Consider the following 14,461-nt stretch of genomic DNA (forward strand, 5'->3'; position numbering starts at 1 on the left):
TTAAGCAACTGGAGCAGGATTTGACTTCAGTAAAGCCAAACTCTATGAAATACATGTTAGCAAAAATGTCAATTTTTGTAGCTTACAAAGTTGCTGGGTGTAAAAGGATATTATTTTCTGTTATGAGGAAATTTGAAATGTAAAACAAAGGTGAGGGTGAAACAGATGAGCACAGGGGGGTTTCACATGCCCTTGAAGTGCTTCAGAAGTGCTACAACTACCCATAAGGCTAGATCCTTCAAGAACACAAAAATCTTGTAGGTTATATGAAGATAAAACTTTTTTGACTTTTGTTATTTGATATTTACAGTTTAATTATTTCAGCACCTGAACAAGAAATGCAACTATACCACTAAGTAAAACCAGAAACGTTCCATGCTTTACAATTTAAGCATTCTTGCACGTGAGTTGAGCACAGCATAACCTTGCATTTGAGTCTGTCAGCACCTACAGACTGGAAAGTGCTCATTTGCTGGGGATAAGGGAGAAAGAAATTACTCCCAAAACAGGTCTCGACTGAATTTTGAATGTGCATCAAAACGGTGTTTCTCTCACATGCTGAGTTTAAAATCTTGACACTTACCACCCATCGCTATCTGCTGCATTTACATTTACACCAAAATCAAGCAGGAACTTCACAATGTGGTGATGACCTGCACACACTGCATTATGCAAAGGCGTAATTCCTTCATCATTTGGTTTACTGGGATCATCAACCTATTGAAAGCATAAATTAGTTCAGCATTTTTTACCCCCCTAAATAATTAAAGAGCTTGCTGTTGTTTAGAAGCTCACCTCATATATGATTCGTTGTACAAGATCAAATTCTCCCTCCAAAGAAGCATCAAGGAGGAGGGCCAGTGGATTGAACTTTACTCTCAAACCATGGCCTGTTCTTTCTGAGTTTGGTTTCTTCAAGTTGGTACGTTTTGTCTGAGGAGAGATGAAGGTTGGAAGGCGTAATTTCAGGCTGCATAAGAATTACACGTTTCAGCAACTTTTTAACTAGATTAGGAATCTCAATTTCCTTAAATGGTAATTAGAACTATGCAAATGTTTCTGTTATAAAGTCTCTAAATAAAGTGCTTGGTATCCTACTATGTCTTAGTTTAAAAATGAAGAAGCATGCCAATAAAATTTAGAAGCTTCTAATTAAAGACAGCAAGTACAAGGAATGAAGTACTTAACTGAATGGTCTTTGAGCATCACTATCTTCATTGTATTTAATATGAGCTGAATTGTTTCTGGTGGTTTGTCTGAGACACTCAAAACTTTTCCTTAAACTAGAAAGCATGATGCAGTTAAGCCTGAGTGTCACTCTACTAAGAGGAATCTTTGCCTTGAATTAGCAAAAGTATTTGCTCTAGGTCAGTACTGACAAGTTACAAGTTGTGCTGTGTGAAAGAAAAGTACAGGACATGAAGCTATTTATGTCACATTTTAGCTGGTGTTATCAGAAGCAGCATTCTCAAGATGTGAAACACTTAAATGTGTTTTGAGAGTAATTGGAACATTCACATGTGCTTTTATAGAATGCTTTTGGTTCTCTACCAGTGTAAGATCAATTTTCATTTATGCTCCTGTTTAGTATGGCTATTTCAGTTTGGAAAATAAACCTCTTGCAGTATGAGTAGCATCTGTAGCTAACATACTCCATTCTACCAGAAGTATCCTAGCCCACTTGTGCTCATGGAAAATGCACACAAGGCCTTCTGTACACTGCAGTCACATTTTAAGACAAATGCAAGGTCCCTATGCGAATCAGACGGAGATAAGTCTTTGAAACCAATATTAAAGTGAGTCGTATCAACAACAAAGAATAAAGTTCAGTTTCCTCCCTGTTTTCAATTCTCCATATGTAGGTTTTGGTGGTGACAAGTATTTAAAAGATTTTGGTGCAGCTGAAGGAGGGAGTTAGAAAGCAATTCAAATTGTGTGACAAGCGCATTAGAAAAACATTTCTGCTGAAACAAGTCAGCTGTGTTGCTGCTAGTGTTAGCCCTGGCCTTGCATCTCTGTGCTGAGAGGGGAACAGGGGTACACTTGTCCAGAACAGTTACTTCAGATTGCTTTCAAATTAAAAAGCTTCCCATTGGCATAGCTCTCACACTTAGTTCCATACAGACACCTTAGTAGGCCTGAGAAAATGACAAAACATATTTTTAATGGTTTCTCAGATTCCAGAATTAGTTCTTTAAGAGTATATCCCTAAAAAAGTTCTAAAGTACATACACAACTTCCTGTTGCCTGTAAGGATATTTTCCTTGTTAAACAGCTACAGTGATAAGAGACTGATCCATCAGTTCTTGAAGCCCCTGTGGTTTTCTTTCAGTGTCATAAAGCTTGAAGCACAAACATAACATTTAACAGAAGCTTACCACCTTCCAGCTAATTCCATAGTTCTCAAAAATGTCTTTTTGCTTTGTTACTTACTGGAGGAAGTGGAGGAGGGACAGCAGGTGGCAGAGGAGCTTCATCTTCTACTGGAGAACTGACTTCAGGCGTGGGACTGGGTGACTGTTCAGTTGAAGGAACTATAGCAGGATTGTTGTTGTTATCTTCAGTTGTCTCAGATGTTTGATTTGTTGTTTCAGTGCTTATCAGTTCCTCAGTAGCAGGAGAAGGTAATTCATTATCATTAGCATCTGATGAAGGGGGTGGCTCATCAGGAAGAGGAACTGTAGGTTGCACAGAAATAGGTTCTTCAATATTGCCATTGGTACTAGTGTTACCATTATCAACGTCTGCTAAGATGCCTATGAAGTCCTGTGGATTGCTTGGCTGATAAAAAGGAGCACTTTCGATTCCTCCAGCAAGAGTATTGAAGCGCTGATACAATAATTTTTGTATATTTGGTCCACTTGGGCCTTCTGGTTCAGTGATAGAACTACGCTTCTTTAATGGCCTAGGGGCATTGGCTAATTTTCTTCTCAGAGCTTCAAGGTCAGCATCACTTTGATATCGTAGGGGTGAATGCACAATAGGTGTGAGTTTAGTAGGACTGAGAGGACGAGGAATGTTTTCCACATTGCTGTTTTCACTGGGTGGTGGAGCATTTTCCAGTTCTTGATCTTTTTCAGAGACCTCGGTCTGAGGCTGAGATTGTGGCTGTGAGGAAGTCTGGGCAGGCAAAGAACCATGAAGGAATGGCAAGGGTGAGGGAGAAGTCGAACCAGATTGTAATACAGGTTTTCCATAAACTGAGGAACAGAAAGATGGAAAACAGTGAAGAACTGTTTATTTGCAAATAAACCACATATGTCTCTGTTGCTACTTGTGTGACAGTAATACAGTAAGAAAAAAAAATTATATTGGAGCCTGTTAAAGCAGAAGAAATACTTACCTGTTGGTGATAGTGCTGCTTACAACATTCAGAATGTTTTTCCTCTTTCATGAGGAAAGAGCAAGAGGAGAAAAACTCTCTAGACACTGTTTTTTCAACTTGTTTCTGAAAGTACTGGTAGAGTATTCAGACTGTACTGTTCTAATTGCATCTTGTTTTAAACAAAAGGTAACTGAATGTATGCTTATTTATCACCCCCCAAAAAATCATTATGTATCATTTATCATTACGATACAGAAAAATGTATAATTTTTCTGACATTGCTGCATACATAAAAATATCTTTGCTTTTCTCACAGATTTAGACAAGTTTTTCAAACTGATACAGAAAGTAAACTAAGCTCCATAAGCAGATCTTAACAACCTATTTCAAGAGGAAAAAATAAAATATATTCTACCTGCTTTTACTGATTTATTTAAGGTATTATATACAGCCTGTTGATAATTCTTTGGTGGTGTTGCTTGCTGGAGATACATTGAGTAGATGGAACTGGAGTTCACTGTCTGTGGCCCTTTTCTGGGAGACTGAGGTCTTGATCCTTTATCAGCTAGAAAAGGTCTGATTGCCACAGTTAAAGGGAGTTCTGGCCTGCCATCTCCTCCAGGAAACAAGGGGGGACCAGGCGGTTGATACGTAGGGCTGGGAGGTACAGAAATTCTCTGCTGAATCTGCTGTGAAGAGCTGGGCTGATGAACATTGCTTGGTGGTGGAAGTGGGACAGGTCTTTGCCGATTTGTTATACTGGTGCCAGGTCTGGGCAGGCTGCCATCCTTCCTCCTTTCTAGGGAATTTGTAGAGCCTGTTCCTAAGGGAACTGGGCTTGGATAGGTCCCATAGTTTTGAGGCAACTGCTTGCTTACACCAGGAACCGTTGGTGGCACCTTCCCCAGATCAAGACCCTATGTAAGAATAATGAAGAGTGTATACCATTTAGTTAAGTAAAATACTTGTGAGTGAGAATATTCCTCAAAACATACTAATCATCACCTGTGACAGCAAAGGAGCCTATTTGGGCTCCTTAATCATTAGGTATGATTATGCCTGAATTTATCACAAGACATCATCATACATCAGGCAGAGACCACTGTTTAAAGGCATCTTCAGATACAACACATTAATATGAATCCAAAGCTATCTGCATACTTTCAAAGCCTGAATAACTTGTTCCAGGTTCTGGATCTCAGCAGCTAGTTGATAATGTATTTGATAATATAGAGTGTGGTAACAGAGTGTATCAACACTATTTACAGACAAGGTTCTTATTCTTTAAAGATTACAGTCTTAAATCATAAAGTATCAGAACACCACCAGTGGATTCAAGGATGGATTTAATGACTCTTTTTGGTGAGATTTTTGAGTGCACTGGAAAAGTGATAAACCACACCAAGGGATGAAAGAGTAATGAAGATTTGAATTATAAAAATCAGAAGGTGGGGGAGATGATTAGGAGACACAAAGGGAGAGAAAAAAGGGGAGCAGATACATAGAAGAACAGGAAGGAATACAAACCGAAGTTGAAAAAAAAATTGTAATGTGATAAAACCAGGAAGTAACAGGAGGAACACAAATAGCAGCAGAGAAACTGAATGTGTATGTAACTGAATGGAGCTCTGCTATGGAAGTCGAAAGTTCATAATTTCAGCAAAACATCTATAAATACATCACAGATGAAACCCACCAGCTTATCAGTACTTCCTAGCACTGAAGTTGGCAAGGGCTGGCTGGATATAGTTCCTTGTTTTAAAGCAGTATCCATACTTGATTCTTTCCAGTCTGTGTTGGAGATCTGAGGGGGTTTCACCACAGGGGCTGAACTCTGTTTAAGTATTGGCCAATTTCCATCATTAGCTATAAAACAGACAAAAATACTGTGTTTAAGATAAGCCACATCACCACTGTAAACAAGCAAAACAACATATGAAATGGAACAGCTTAGATTCCAACAGGATTAATTTGATTCTAGGAATAGATAAATCACTATTAATGTTAGATTCAGAAATCAATACTGAAAGCCCAAGCACCGCATAGAATAATTGTAGTTATTATTCTCTGACATTCAAATCATATTGAAAATTTTTACAGAAAAAACGTAGTTACAATTTTGATTTGAGCATTGCATATTCTACTATTAGAAGGCAAACAAGTTCAGAACAAAAGTCCTTACAGAAACACTTCATCAACATACTACTTTTCGTACTGTGAAGAGACACTGTTAAGTCTATGTAAGCTCTGAGTGGACTTAACTGCAAATCTAAGCTATGGTTACCAGATTCGTTCACTCATAACAGGATGTAAAAACTCATTTCAACAATGAGGTGGAACAAGATTCCTTTGCTGGAAGTGGTGGCTAACTTACCTTTTGTTTTTCTTCAACATACTCACCTGATTAAAGTTAAATCTCTGGGGCAATTCTAAACAAATTATAAAGTCAGCTGACAACTTCAGCTCTCAATGTCTAGACATATGTCATGGGCTTTTATCTTCATCATATGCAAAAAATGACATCCAGCTGCACATAAACTGAGGCAGCAAATTCATAATGAAGTCCTAGATATGTTGATACATTATTTTATTAACTGCATAAGGATATTTAGTTTCTGTCCTCCAACTAAGAAAAAGAGTTTAACTAGCCTGATAATTAGATCTGCTTTATAGTAACTAAATAGATCCCCAGGTAGATCCTAAGGCTTTGCTTTGCCTTTAAAGATTAAACCTCAGGTTTCTCTTACTCTAGGGAGACCAGAGATCATTTCTCCTTATCTATCGCTTGTAATTATCTTAGTGAAGCACTCAGCATCAGTAAGGGTGACATGTAGCACATAACTAACTCTTCTAGAGGATAACAACTAAAATGGAGATGGGGGTTGCGTGTGTGTAGATTTATGAAGATTTCTGGACCCCAAAGTAAGGCAACATTAAATGAAAATCAGATATTTAATGGCCAAGTTTACCATTTTATTTCCATTTTAAGCCCCTAGAGAACAGAATCTGCAAGGCTACTTCTAGAATTCTTTGCCATCCTCTATCTAGTATAGCAGAAGCAGCAACACGGGAGCATTGTAATTACAGTCAATCGAACGTGACCACTCTATATACAAAAGCATTGTCCTCTTTGTTAAGTATCATTTTTCTTACCCTCCATGGAAGTGACAACCTGGAGATTTCTCTAAAATTACCACCCAGTATTTTCATTATGAGTGCAAATTCACTCCATTAGCTCATAAACCTATTTATAAGGTTGTTAATATCAGTTTTAAGTGAGAAAAAAGTTATACCTCTGCAGTTAAGTTACCACAGTAATTACTTTTTCATTATATGTGGAGATCATTCCTTAATATTAACTTTTCAAATTCAGATCAACTGTGTTTGAATTCTGAGAGATAATTAATTACATAGAAGTGAGATGATTTTTTTTTGTGTTTTGTCATTTAAACAGTGTTAACACTTGCATATTTTTACACTGAGAATATAGTACAAAGTCCAGAAATCACTTTTCACACTTGCAAACTGCAGGAAGTAATGAGGCGTGGTTTTAGCACTGGCAACAGCCAAGAACTGCACGATGGGTTTTTTGTTTGGTTTTGGTTTTAATCCTCTGTTTATCAAGGGCAAGACTAAAAGAGATGACTGTCTGAATACTTTGACCCTAAATAATGGCAAATTTTCCAAGTACCTATTTAAATAACGTTCAATGTACAGAATACACAGGATGTTCTCTAACTCTAGTAAGGTTATAATTCAGTAAAACTTTTGTTCTGAAGATCATTAAAGGTGTTACAATTGATTCGTGCTAAATATGAAAGCATTGTTGCCATAAGCTTAGCTATTAAGAAAGCACTTACAGGAAAAACAGCCAAAATCCTGAAAAATTTAATTATCTTACCTGCAGACACAAGCCCATTCTCTTCTATCAGAAAGACAGTTATGCAAACATTTTTTGTAATCCTTTGAATTCCAATTATTAGCACGTTCATCCCCAGATTCTGAGATGACAAACTGGAAGTAAATTCAGAATCTCTCTCCTCTAAGTTCTCGGTTTCATTCTACTTACATAAACATCAGAATGTAACTGTTCTCACCTTCCTGGCCTTCCTATTACAACCTGGCAGACTTGCCAACTGCCATGTGTTTTTTATGAGTGCACTTCTCACATACTCCCACAACCCAAGCTGAATCTCAAGCACTTAACTAAGTGACTGTTGCAATCTGCAACTGCAGTGTATGGTGCCAGAGCCTGCGCAATATGTGCCAAGAGGAGGCAGCCAAACAGTGCCTTCTGCTATCTTTGGTTAGACTGAACAGGTCCCAGACACTCTTGCCCATCTGATGGCAACACCCTTCCAACAAGCCCTCACTAGCTCCTGCTTTCAGCCACCCCACTGCCATTTCAGTTAAATGGCTTCATTTTCTCTTCCACGTGTACCCTTTTCTCTGCCACCTGTGAACTATCTAACATCCAGTGTATTTCAACTCCCACCAGTCCATGTCCATTTTGCATTTACATAAATAAGACAGTGAGACATGCAGACAAAAGGTTTTGTGTGTTTTCTCTGACTTAACCTAAACACTTTTGTAGGTCTGGATCCAGGATACTTACTATAGCAACTGAAGCGCACAGCAAGTATAACATTTTAGTAGAAGTCAGCAATATTCTTGCTATTGACTTGGACAGAGGGAGATTTTTATCCCAACTCTGGGGCCATTTCCCAAAAAGTAACTCAGGCTAAACCTGTGTGTAATAAATCTATTTAATCTGAGATACACTAAAATATGCTTTGGTGATTGCCATAAATCTTCTAATAACAACTAGAAAATTTCAAGTTTTTTTCAATGAAGGAAACTCATCCCTAGTACCCTACAAGTACTCCAGGGATGAATTTGCTGGAAATCTGTTTCCTTCAAAGATGAAAAGCAACTTCTCAACAATTTTACATTTTAACAGCATCTTCTGCATGCCAGACCACAACACAAGTTCTAAAGATGCTGTTTAATATGCATCTGTATGCAAGAGCCCAGATGACCATATTAAAAACTGAGTTCTTAGCTAGCCAGAGATCTTCTACGGACTCACAGTGCTGGGTGTCAAAGAGAGTAGGTGCCAGGCGGATGACATTGTGAACAGCAGACTGAAGAGAAGTGGGAGGTGACAGAATAGGGTCCACTATTATGTCTAAATCAGAAACCTTCCAGGTGTCTGGAGATTTTTTCACACACCCACAGTCTGTTTCTACCGGACACATCAAGGCAGATCCAGTTACACAGAAAAAGAAAGAAAAAAAGTGGTGGAAAAATTATAACAATGACAATGAAGAAATCAGAACAGGAACACTCAGATAATGAGAAACAAAAGCATGACAGTTGAAAAAAAAAAAAATCTCATTTTCTTTTCTTCCTGAGGGCATATAAGCTTCTTCTTACATAAATAAATCTATCTTACAGGTCTTTATTCAAGTATATTAGGAGTAATAAACACAAAGTCAATCCCCTAAGGTAAAACAACTACTTTTCTGAAATCAGAAAGTTCTCATTTCGAGATCTTGTAACCTGCAGTAGGTCTAGAAGTGGTTATGTATCTCTTCTGAGGCTGTTATTTCCAAAACACTTATTTTTGGTTGGAGAACTTAAAGGTTATAAGTTGTCCTTTCCCATATGTGGAGAAGGAATCCACATCTGAAAACAAAACTGTTTCACTTCACCCCGCAATCAAGTCATTTCTCCCTTAAGATTTTTCCATAAAACCACAGTGGTGAGTTTGTACAAATTTTCAGTTAAACTAAAGGCATTGTTAAATCACTAATATCAATAGAAAACACTGAGGTTTCTAAGTTATGTTTGTATAGTTTTGCATCCTGTCCTGGTATTTTGAAGGGGCATTTGTCATTCTTTCCCATACAGATGGTGATGTCTTCCCTTCTTCCCATTTGGAAGCATCCTGCAAGCTTTGCCAGAGTATTCAGTTTTAAGTACTGAAACATATGTGAATATTGCAGAAGCTTTGGTCTAGTGGTCATTGCTTACCTCTGTTTTAGATCTCTTCTAGGAGACCATATAAACCAAGTCCCCTGGTTAGACCTATGGCATTGTGCATTCTTATTTGCCTTATGCATGTTTTTCTAGCTAACCATTCCTCTAGAATTCTGATTTTGCTAAGATGTGAGAAGAGAGGTGAACTTCACCACAATCAGAACTTAAGGTACAAATGTCATGAACTGCTTCCTTCAATTTCCAATGTAAACTATTGTTATTAATAACAGTAACAGCAGCAACAATAATAACGATTCTATTTTATAATCTGGACAGAATTATTAATTATGGGACACAAGGCGCCAAGTTCAGACATCAAGTTCTGGGGAATAACTCTGGAGGGGCAGCTCCTTCATTAATAAAGGGAGAGACAAGGAAACAGCATCAATGCTGAAGTTACTCCATTTCAGAAATGCTTTGAGCACCACAAATTTTCATGTCTTGGAGCAAAAAGCTTTCCATACATTTATTCTATTTTCCTATTTAGTCTCCTTCTGAGAAGTAACATTATTTTTCATTTACTCACTAGCTTTGCTTTACTTGACAAAAAGCAACACATTGTACATTGCTGTTTTTTAATATAGTTTGTCAAAGTTGATGTCATTGTTATATTGAAACACACGGCTTAATTGAACAGCTATTACAGATAGAATACAGAATTTGTGAAGGAGCACGCTCAGTCTCCTAAGAAAAAAATCATGGAAAGAGGCAAAACCACCTCATATTGAATGACTAATGTTCAATTCATAGAACATTATCAAGACATCTAAAACTGGTGTCTTCCACTACAGAGATTATGCCAACAGTGGGTTTCCGAAGATTACTCCTTTCCAAGCCATGTGTATTAATAAACACCACACTTAAGTGCTTACCAGATTTTGATCTTCCATGTGATGAGCTAGAAGCAATGGTGAGAGACTGTGGTTTAACTGGATCTACTGGCACAGCGTAAGTGCCAGCACTTGGAACTTGAATGTAAGGTCCTACTGCTGCCACTCTTCCTGAAGCACTCAAGGATGACTGGGGTGATGAAGTTCCATTAATTCGATTCAGCTAAAAAAGTCAGGCAAATTGAAACGTGAACTTCCATTTAATCTAGGCATTTGTGCACAAACAGGAGATCTAGTTTTAATTATCTGGAGCCATGCACTGTAGCTAAAGTTCCTTAATTATTAAGTAATACTCCATGCCTCTAAAGAAAAAAAAAAGAAAAAGTAGAAGGTACAAATCAACACCTCATAAATTAAACTTCTCAGCCACAGCACATCCATTTCTTGTAGAAACCTTTATCTGTGTAAAGTCTCTAGCACTGTGCCTTTCTGAAGCAAATGGACTGAGTTCTTAAATGATCAACTATGTATGTTGTTTTTTCTTTTCTTAATCAATACCTCCAGCGAGGAATACATACGGAAATCCAGAATCAGTCTCTAATCCTTACACAAATGGTCTGCTGTGCAAGTGATTTCAAAGTCCAGACAACTGTTAAGACCAACTTTATCAGACCATTTACATTTTTATTAGACCATTTATATTTTTATCAGTTTTCCACACTGGAAGATCAATATTTCCTAAGTGCCAAAATTTTTATGCATTCATGCTTTGAAACACAGCCCAGTGTCACATTTTCCTTCCTAGAAATAGCAACTACTGCAATTTTTAGTATCGTATGGTCTGTGCCACAAATTAAAAGAAAAGGATACACATTCTGTCTGACTTTTTTTGCTATCTATGGAAAACCTTAAACTAGTTTTATGAGGCCTGCAACTTTTAAAATAGGATCTTTAGATGAAATTGTATTACTCAGCTGGGAAAAGTGAGATTCTATGTAGTTCTTATAGGCTCTTGATAAACTAAAGTGTGGCCCTTTTAACAGTTTATCTTACAGGAATGTTTTCTTTTTGACGTGCCTCAACTTTTTTCTTGTACAGTCGTTCACGCAGCTCATTAATTCGCTTGTCCATCATAGCCACCTCCATATTGCGTTTGTTTAAGAGCTCTTTCTGCTGCTGAAGCTTGGAGTTCTGCTCCTGGTTAAGCCTGTTACGAATCTTAAAAGCAAAACAAACCACAACAAACTGTTCGGTCAGTTACTTCCTTCTGTCTGTTGTCAAGTGTTAAAAAACCCTAAGCAACTTGCATCAGCAACTTGTTCTGATGTCTCTAATGTTATGCTTCCACATGGCATGTCAAATTAACATTCGTAACCATGAACAACTCTTAAAACAGCAGAAGAATGTCGTAATAAACTAGTGGATACCTATTATACTCATTAAATACAGGCAGACTGAATCCTAAATATTGTAAATGGGTTGAAAGAAATTTCAGAACCGAATGCCGCTGTGAAAAATTAAGCCATAGAAAATGCTTGTTAAAAGTTATGTTTGACCAAGGTACTTTGACTCAGCGATACAAAACTTGTCACAGAAATTATGCTATTGATTCTGCTTCCAGTGCCACATGAAACTTCCTGATGCCTGGATGGGAGGTTAACTGAATTGGTAGTGCAGAGTCTGAGCACATATTTTCCTATCTACATGGGGATTAAAATGAAACCTTGACAGCAGGTCCAGTAGTTTAGGAGATGGATTACCTTTATAGTTTAAACCAACCATGACAGATTTTATAGTTATTTCTCTTGCTTTCCCATTGGCATATTTTCATACCCTCAGTAACTCTTGACAGTACTGTCTCAGTGTTCCAATTTTCAGGATAATGTTACATGCAAAAAAAGTTGAAGAAAACTTCTCTTAACATGGAAGGGATCGGTGTGAAGCACAAGAGAGAAATCTTACTCTATTGAGTATCTTTACACTCAGAAATACTTGAGAGGCAGATATGCCTTGTAAAAATGGGGAAAGTGGAAAGTGTTTATTCCAAATTCATGAAGAGGTGATGGATTAATTTGCACATTGTACAGGATCATATAAAGAAATGGAAGATATTTAATTACTCATGTGAGAACTACATTTCAGATGTAACAGTCTTCTTGGAGGAAGATATACGATAGTGATACAGGGAATACAGTTATGAATATATTGCAGCTACAGTGCAATATATATTGCAGTGAACACAGTGCAGCTTAGACATTATAGCTGTGCTTTCACAATTTAAAATGTACTTTTATTCATTGTTCAGTCATGTTTCCAAGTTAAGATGACATCTAAGTGAGTTTGCTGCATCCACTGCTGCAAAACAGAAAAATACTGGCACGATTTTTTTTTTAATCTGTATTTTAAGAGAAATCAAAACAAATGCTGGATTATGTTGATGTTCAGCATTTCAGTATTAGGAGCTAAAGAATGCTTTTCAGAACTCTTGCAAGCTTTGCGTCATTATGTGCACAAGAAACAAAAATAGTTGCAAAGATAATGAAATTCTGTTTTAAAGAGGGTTATATGTTAACTACAGCCTCTCCCATTAACAGCATCCAATATGTTAATTTTATGAGAAGTCACAGAACCAAATGTCCACCTGTAAGAGCAATAACACAACTTTTAATATCTGTAGCTATCATCCAAATAGTATCTGTTTCTTACCTGTAGCTCTTGATACAACTTTTTTAATTCTACTGCTGCTGGTCCTGTCATTTGTCCATTGTAAGACTGAAACCCATTCAGTTTCCCTTTCCTTAAATCTTCCAGTTGCTGAGTAAGTTGATCCACTTTTAACACTGCAGCCTGTAGCTCCTGCTGCTTTTCTTGGAACATGGCACTTATATGCTCAATTTCAGTTGCTAAAATTAACAAGATCAAAATAACAAAAACCAACTAAGTAAAGCAGAAGTTGTTAGTATTTTAATTCTACAGGTATTGATAACTTAAAAAATGCTAGTTTGAAACCTAGGATATGAATGCACTAATAAAAATATTGATGTGCAGGGAATTTTCTAACAGAGTATTCCCTAATAGAGAATAATTCTGACTTTATGCCTGACTATATTAAACGAAAAGTTACGTCACACACAAATTTCATAGAAGCAACACTCTCTGTAAGAAAAAAAAAAAACACATTATAACTCAAATTCTGTTTAAGTGCTACACCGACTAACAATGTAGCATTACTTGCTAGTAATGCAGTGAATAGTTAATTAAATAAATTACTTAAAAATTCCACATACACAGATTGCCATTCATGATCTTGCTGTAGTCCACTTGTCCTCTCATGGCACGGATTTTTTTCAGCTTTGTCTCCTGGGTTTCAACACGTTCTTTAAGTTTTTGAAGCTTTTCACTCTCAGAAACAGACTGCTGCTGACGACGTTCTTGCTGCTTCAGGTAACGCAAACGTTGTTCCTGACAATATGAGGTTTTACACAAGAGGTACCATTTATTAAATAACAAGTTAATCTAGAAAAGCCCATCACTATGATCAATGGAGTTTTTTACTTCCAGAAAACAGAAGAAGTTGTTTCTAGTTAAAATATGTATCAGTCTTCCTAGAAAAATTCTTAACTTTAACTTAACAAATCTGTCTTCAAGCAAAGAGTCAAGATTTTTTAGACCAAGTAAATTTTCATATATGTGCAAACACAACTTCAGCCTGAACACTCAAAACACATCTGTGAAGCATCCTCTGGCATTTGTTTTCAGGCATTACTAAGACTTTTCCTGCTGTTGCAAAATAAATTCCCAACACTGTTATCCACCTTCCCAAAGAAGACAAAATATGTCCAACAGACCAATTTAAACAAGATGACCTACTGTACAATAATGTTCCATTTCTAAGTAACAGTCCGTCTGCTGGGCACACAAGGAAAATGTTTCTATTTCTACATGATTTCCATCAAGAAAGAACCACAGAACTGATAGGTTAACATTACAACAATGTCAAAAACATTAAACCCACCCCCTACTCCGAAAACATATTTAGGATTCTTACATCACAGAGACTTTGGAAACATAATACCTTAATATATATCCAAAGTGGGCATATTCTCATCTCACACCATTATTATACTGGAGCGAATGAGCTACTGAAGTAGGCCTCACAAAAGAGACAACTAAAACCTAGCAATATTTTTATAAAGACACATGACTTGGTTTGACATAGGTTGTTAGTGTTATTTATACTAAAACGTTGTACATTGCCTAGATT

At 37.0% G+C, this 14,461-nt stretch overlaps 1 protein-coding gene across 1 annotated transcript in view; it reads right to left on the reverse strand.

Moving 5' to 3' along the window:
* The window catches only part of PPP1R13B (protein phosphatase 1 regulatory subunit 13B), a 43,222-nt gene that overhangs the window by 3,627 nt on the left and 25,134 nt on the right, over positions 1–14,461 (reverse strand). The window contains exons 5-13 of the mRNA XM_054400017.1: positions 13,485–13,659; positions 12,904–13,100; positions 11,275–11,415; positions 10,240–10,420; positions 5,022–5,191; positions 3,741–4,242; positions 2,434–3,200; positions 796–933; positions 584–717 (exon numbers count right to left, since the gene is read on the reverse strand). Of these exons, the coding sequence (XP_054255992.1) occupies positions 584–717; positions 796–933; positions 2,434–3,200; positions 3,741–4,242; positions 5,022–5,191; positions 10,240–10,420; positions 11,275–11,415; positions 12,904–13,100; positions 13,485–13,659 (2,405 nt within the window). The remainder of the gene's footprint in view (positions 1–583; positions 718–795; positions 934–2,433; positions 3,201–3,740; positions 4,243–5,021; positions 5,192–10,239; positions 10,421–11,274; positions 11,416–12,903; positions 13,101–13,484; positions 13,660–14,461) is intronic.

This window comes from Indicator indicator, chromosome 4, assembly GCF_027791375.1.
Source record: "Indicator indicator isolate 239-I01 chromosome 4, UM_Iind_1.1, whole genome shotgun sequence".
In the NCBI taxonomy this organism is placed as follows: domain Eukaryota; kingdom Metazoa; phylum Chordata; class Aves; order Piciformes; family Indicatoridae; genus Indicator; species Indicator indicator.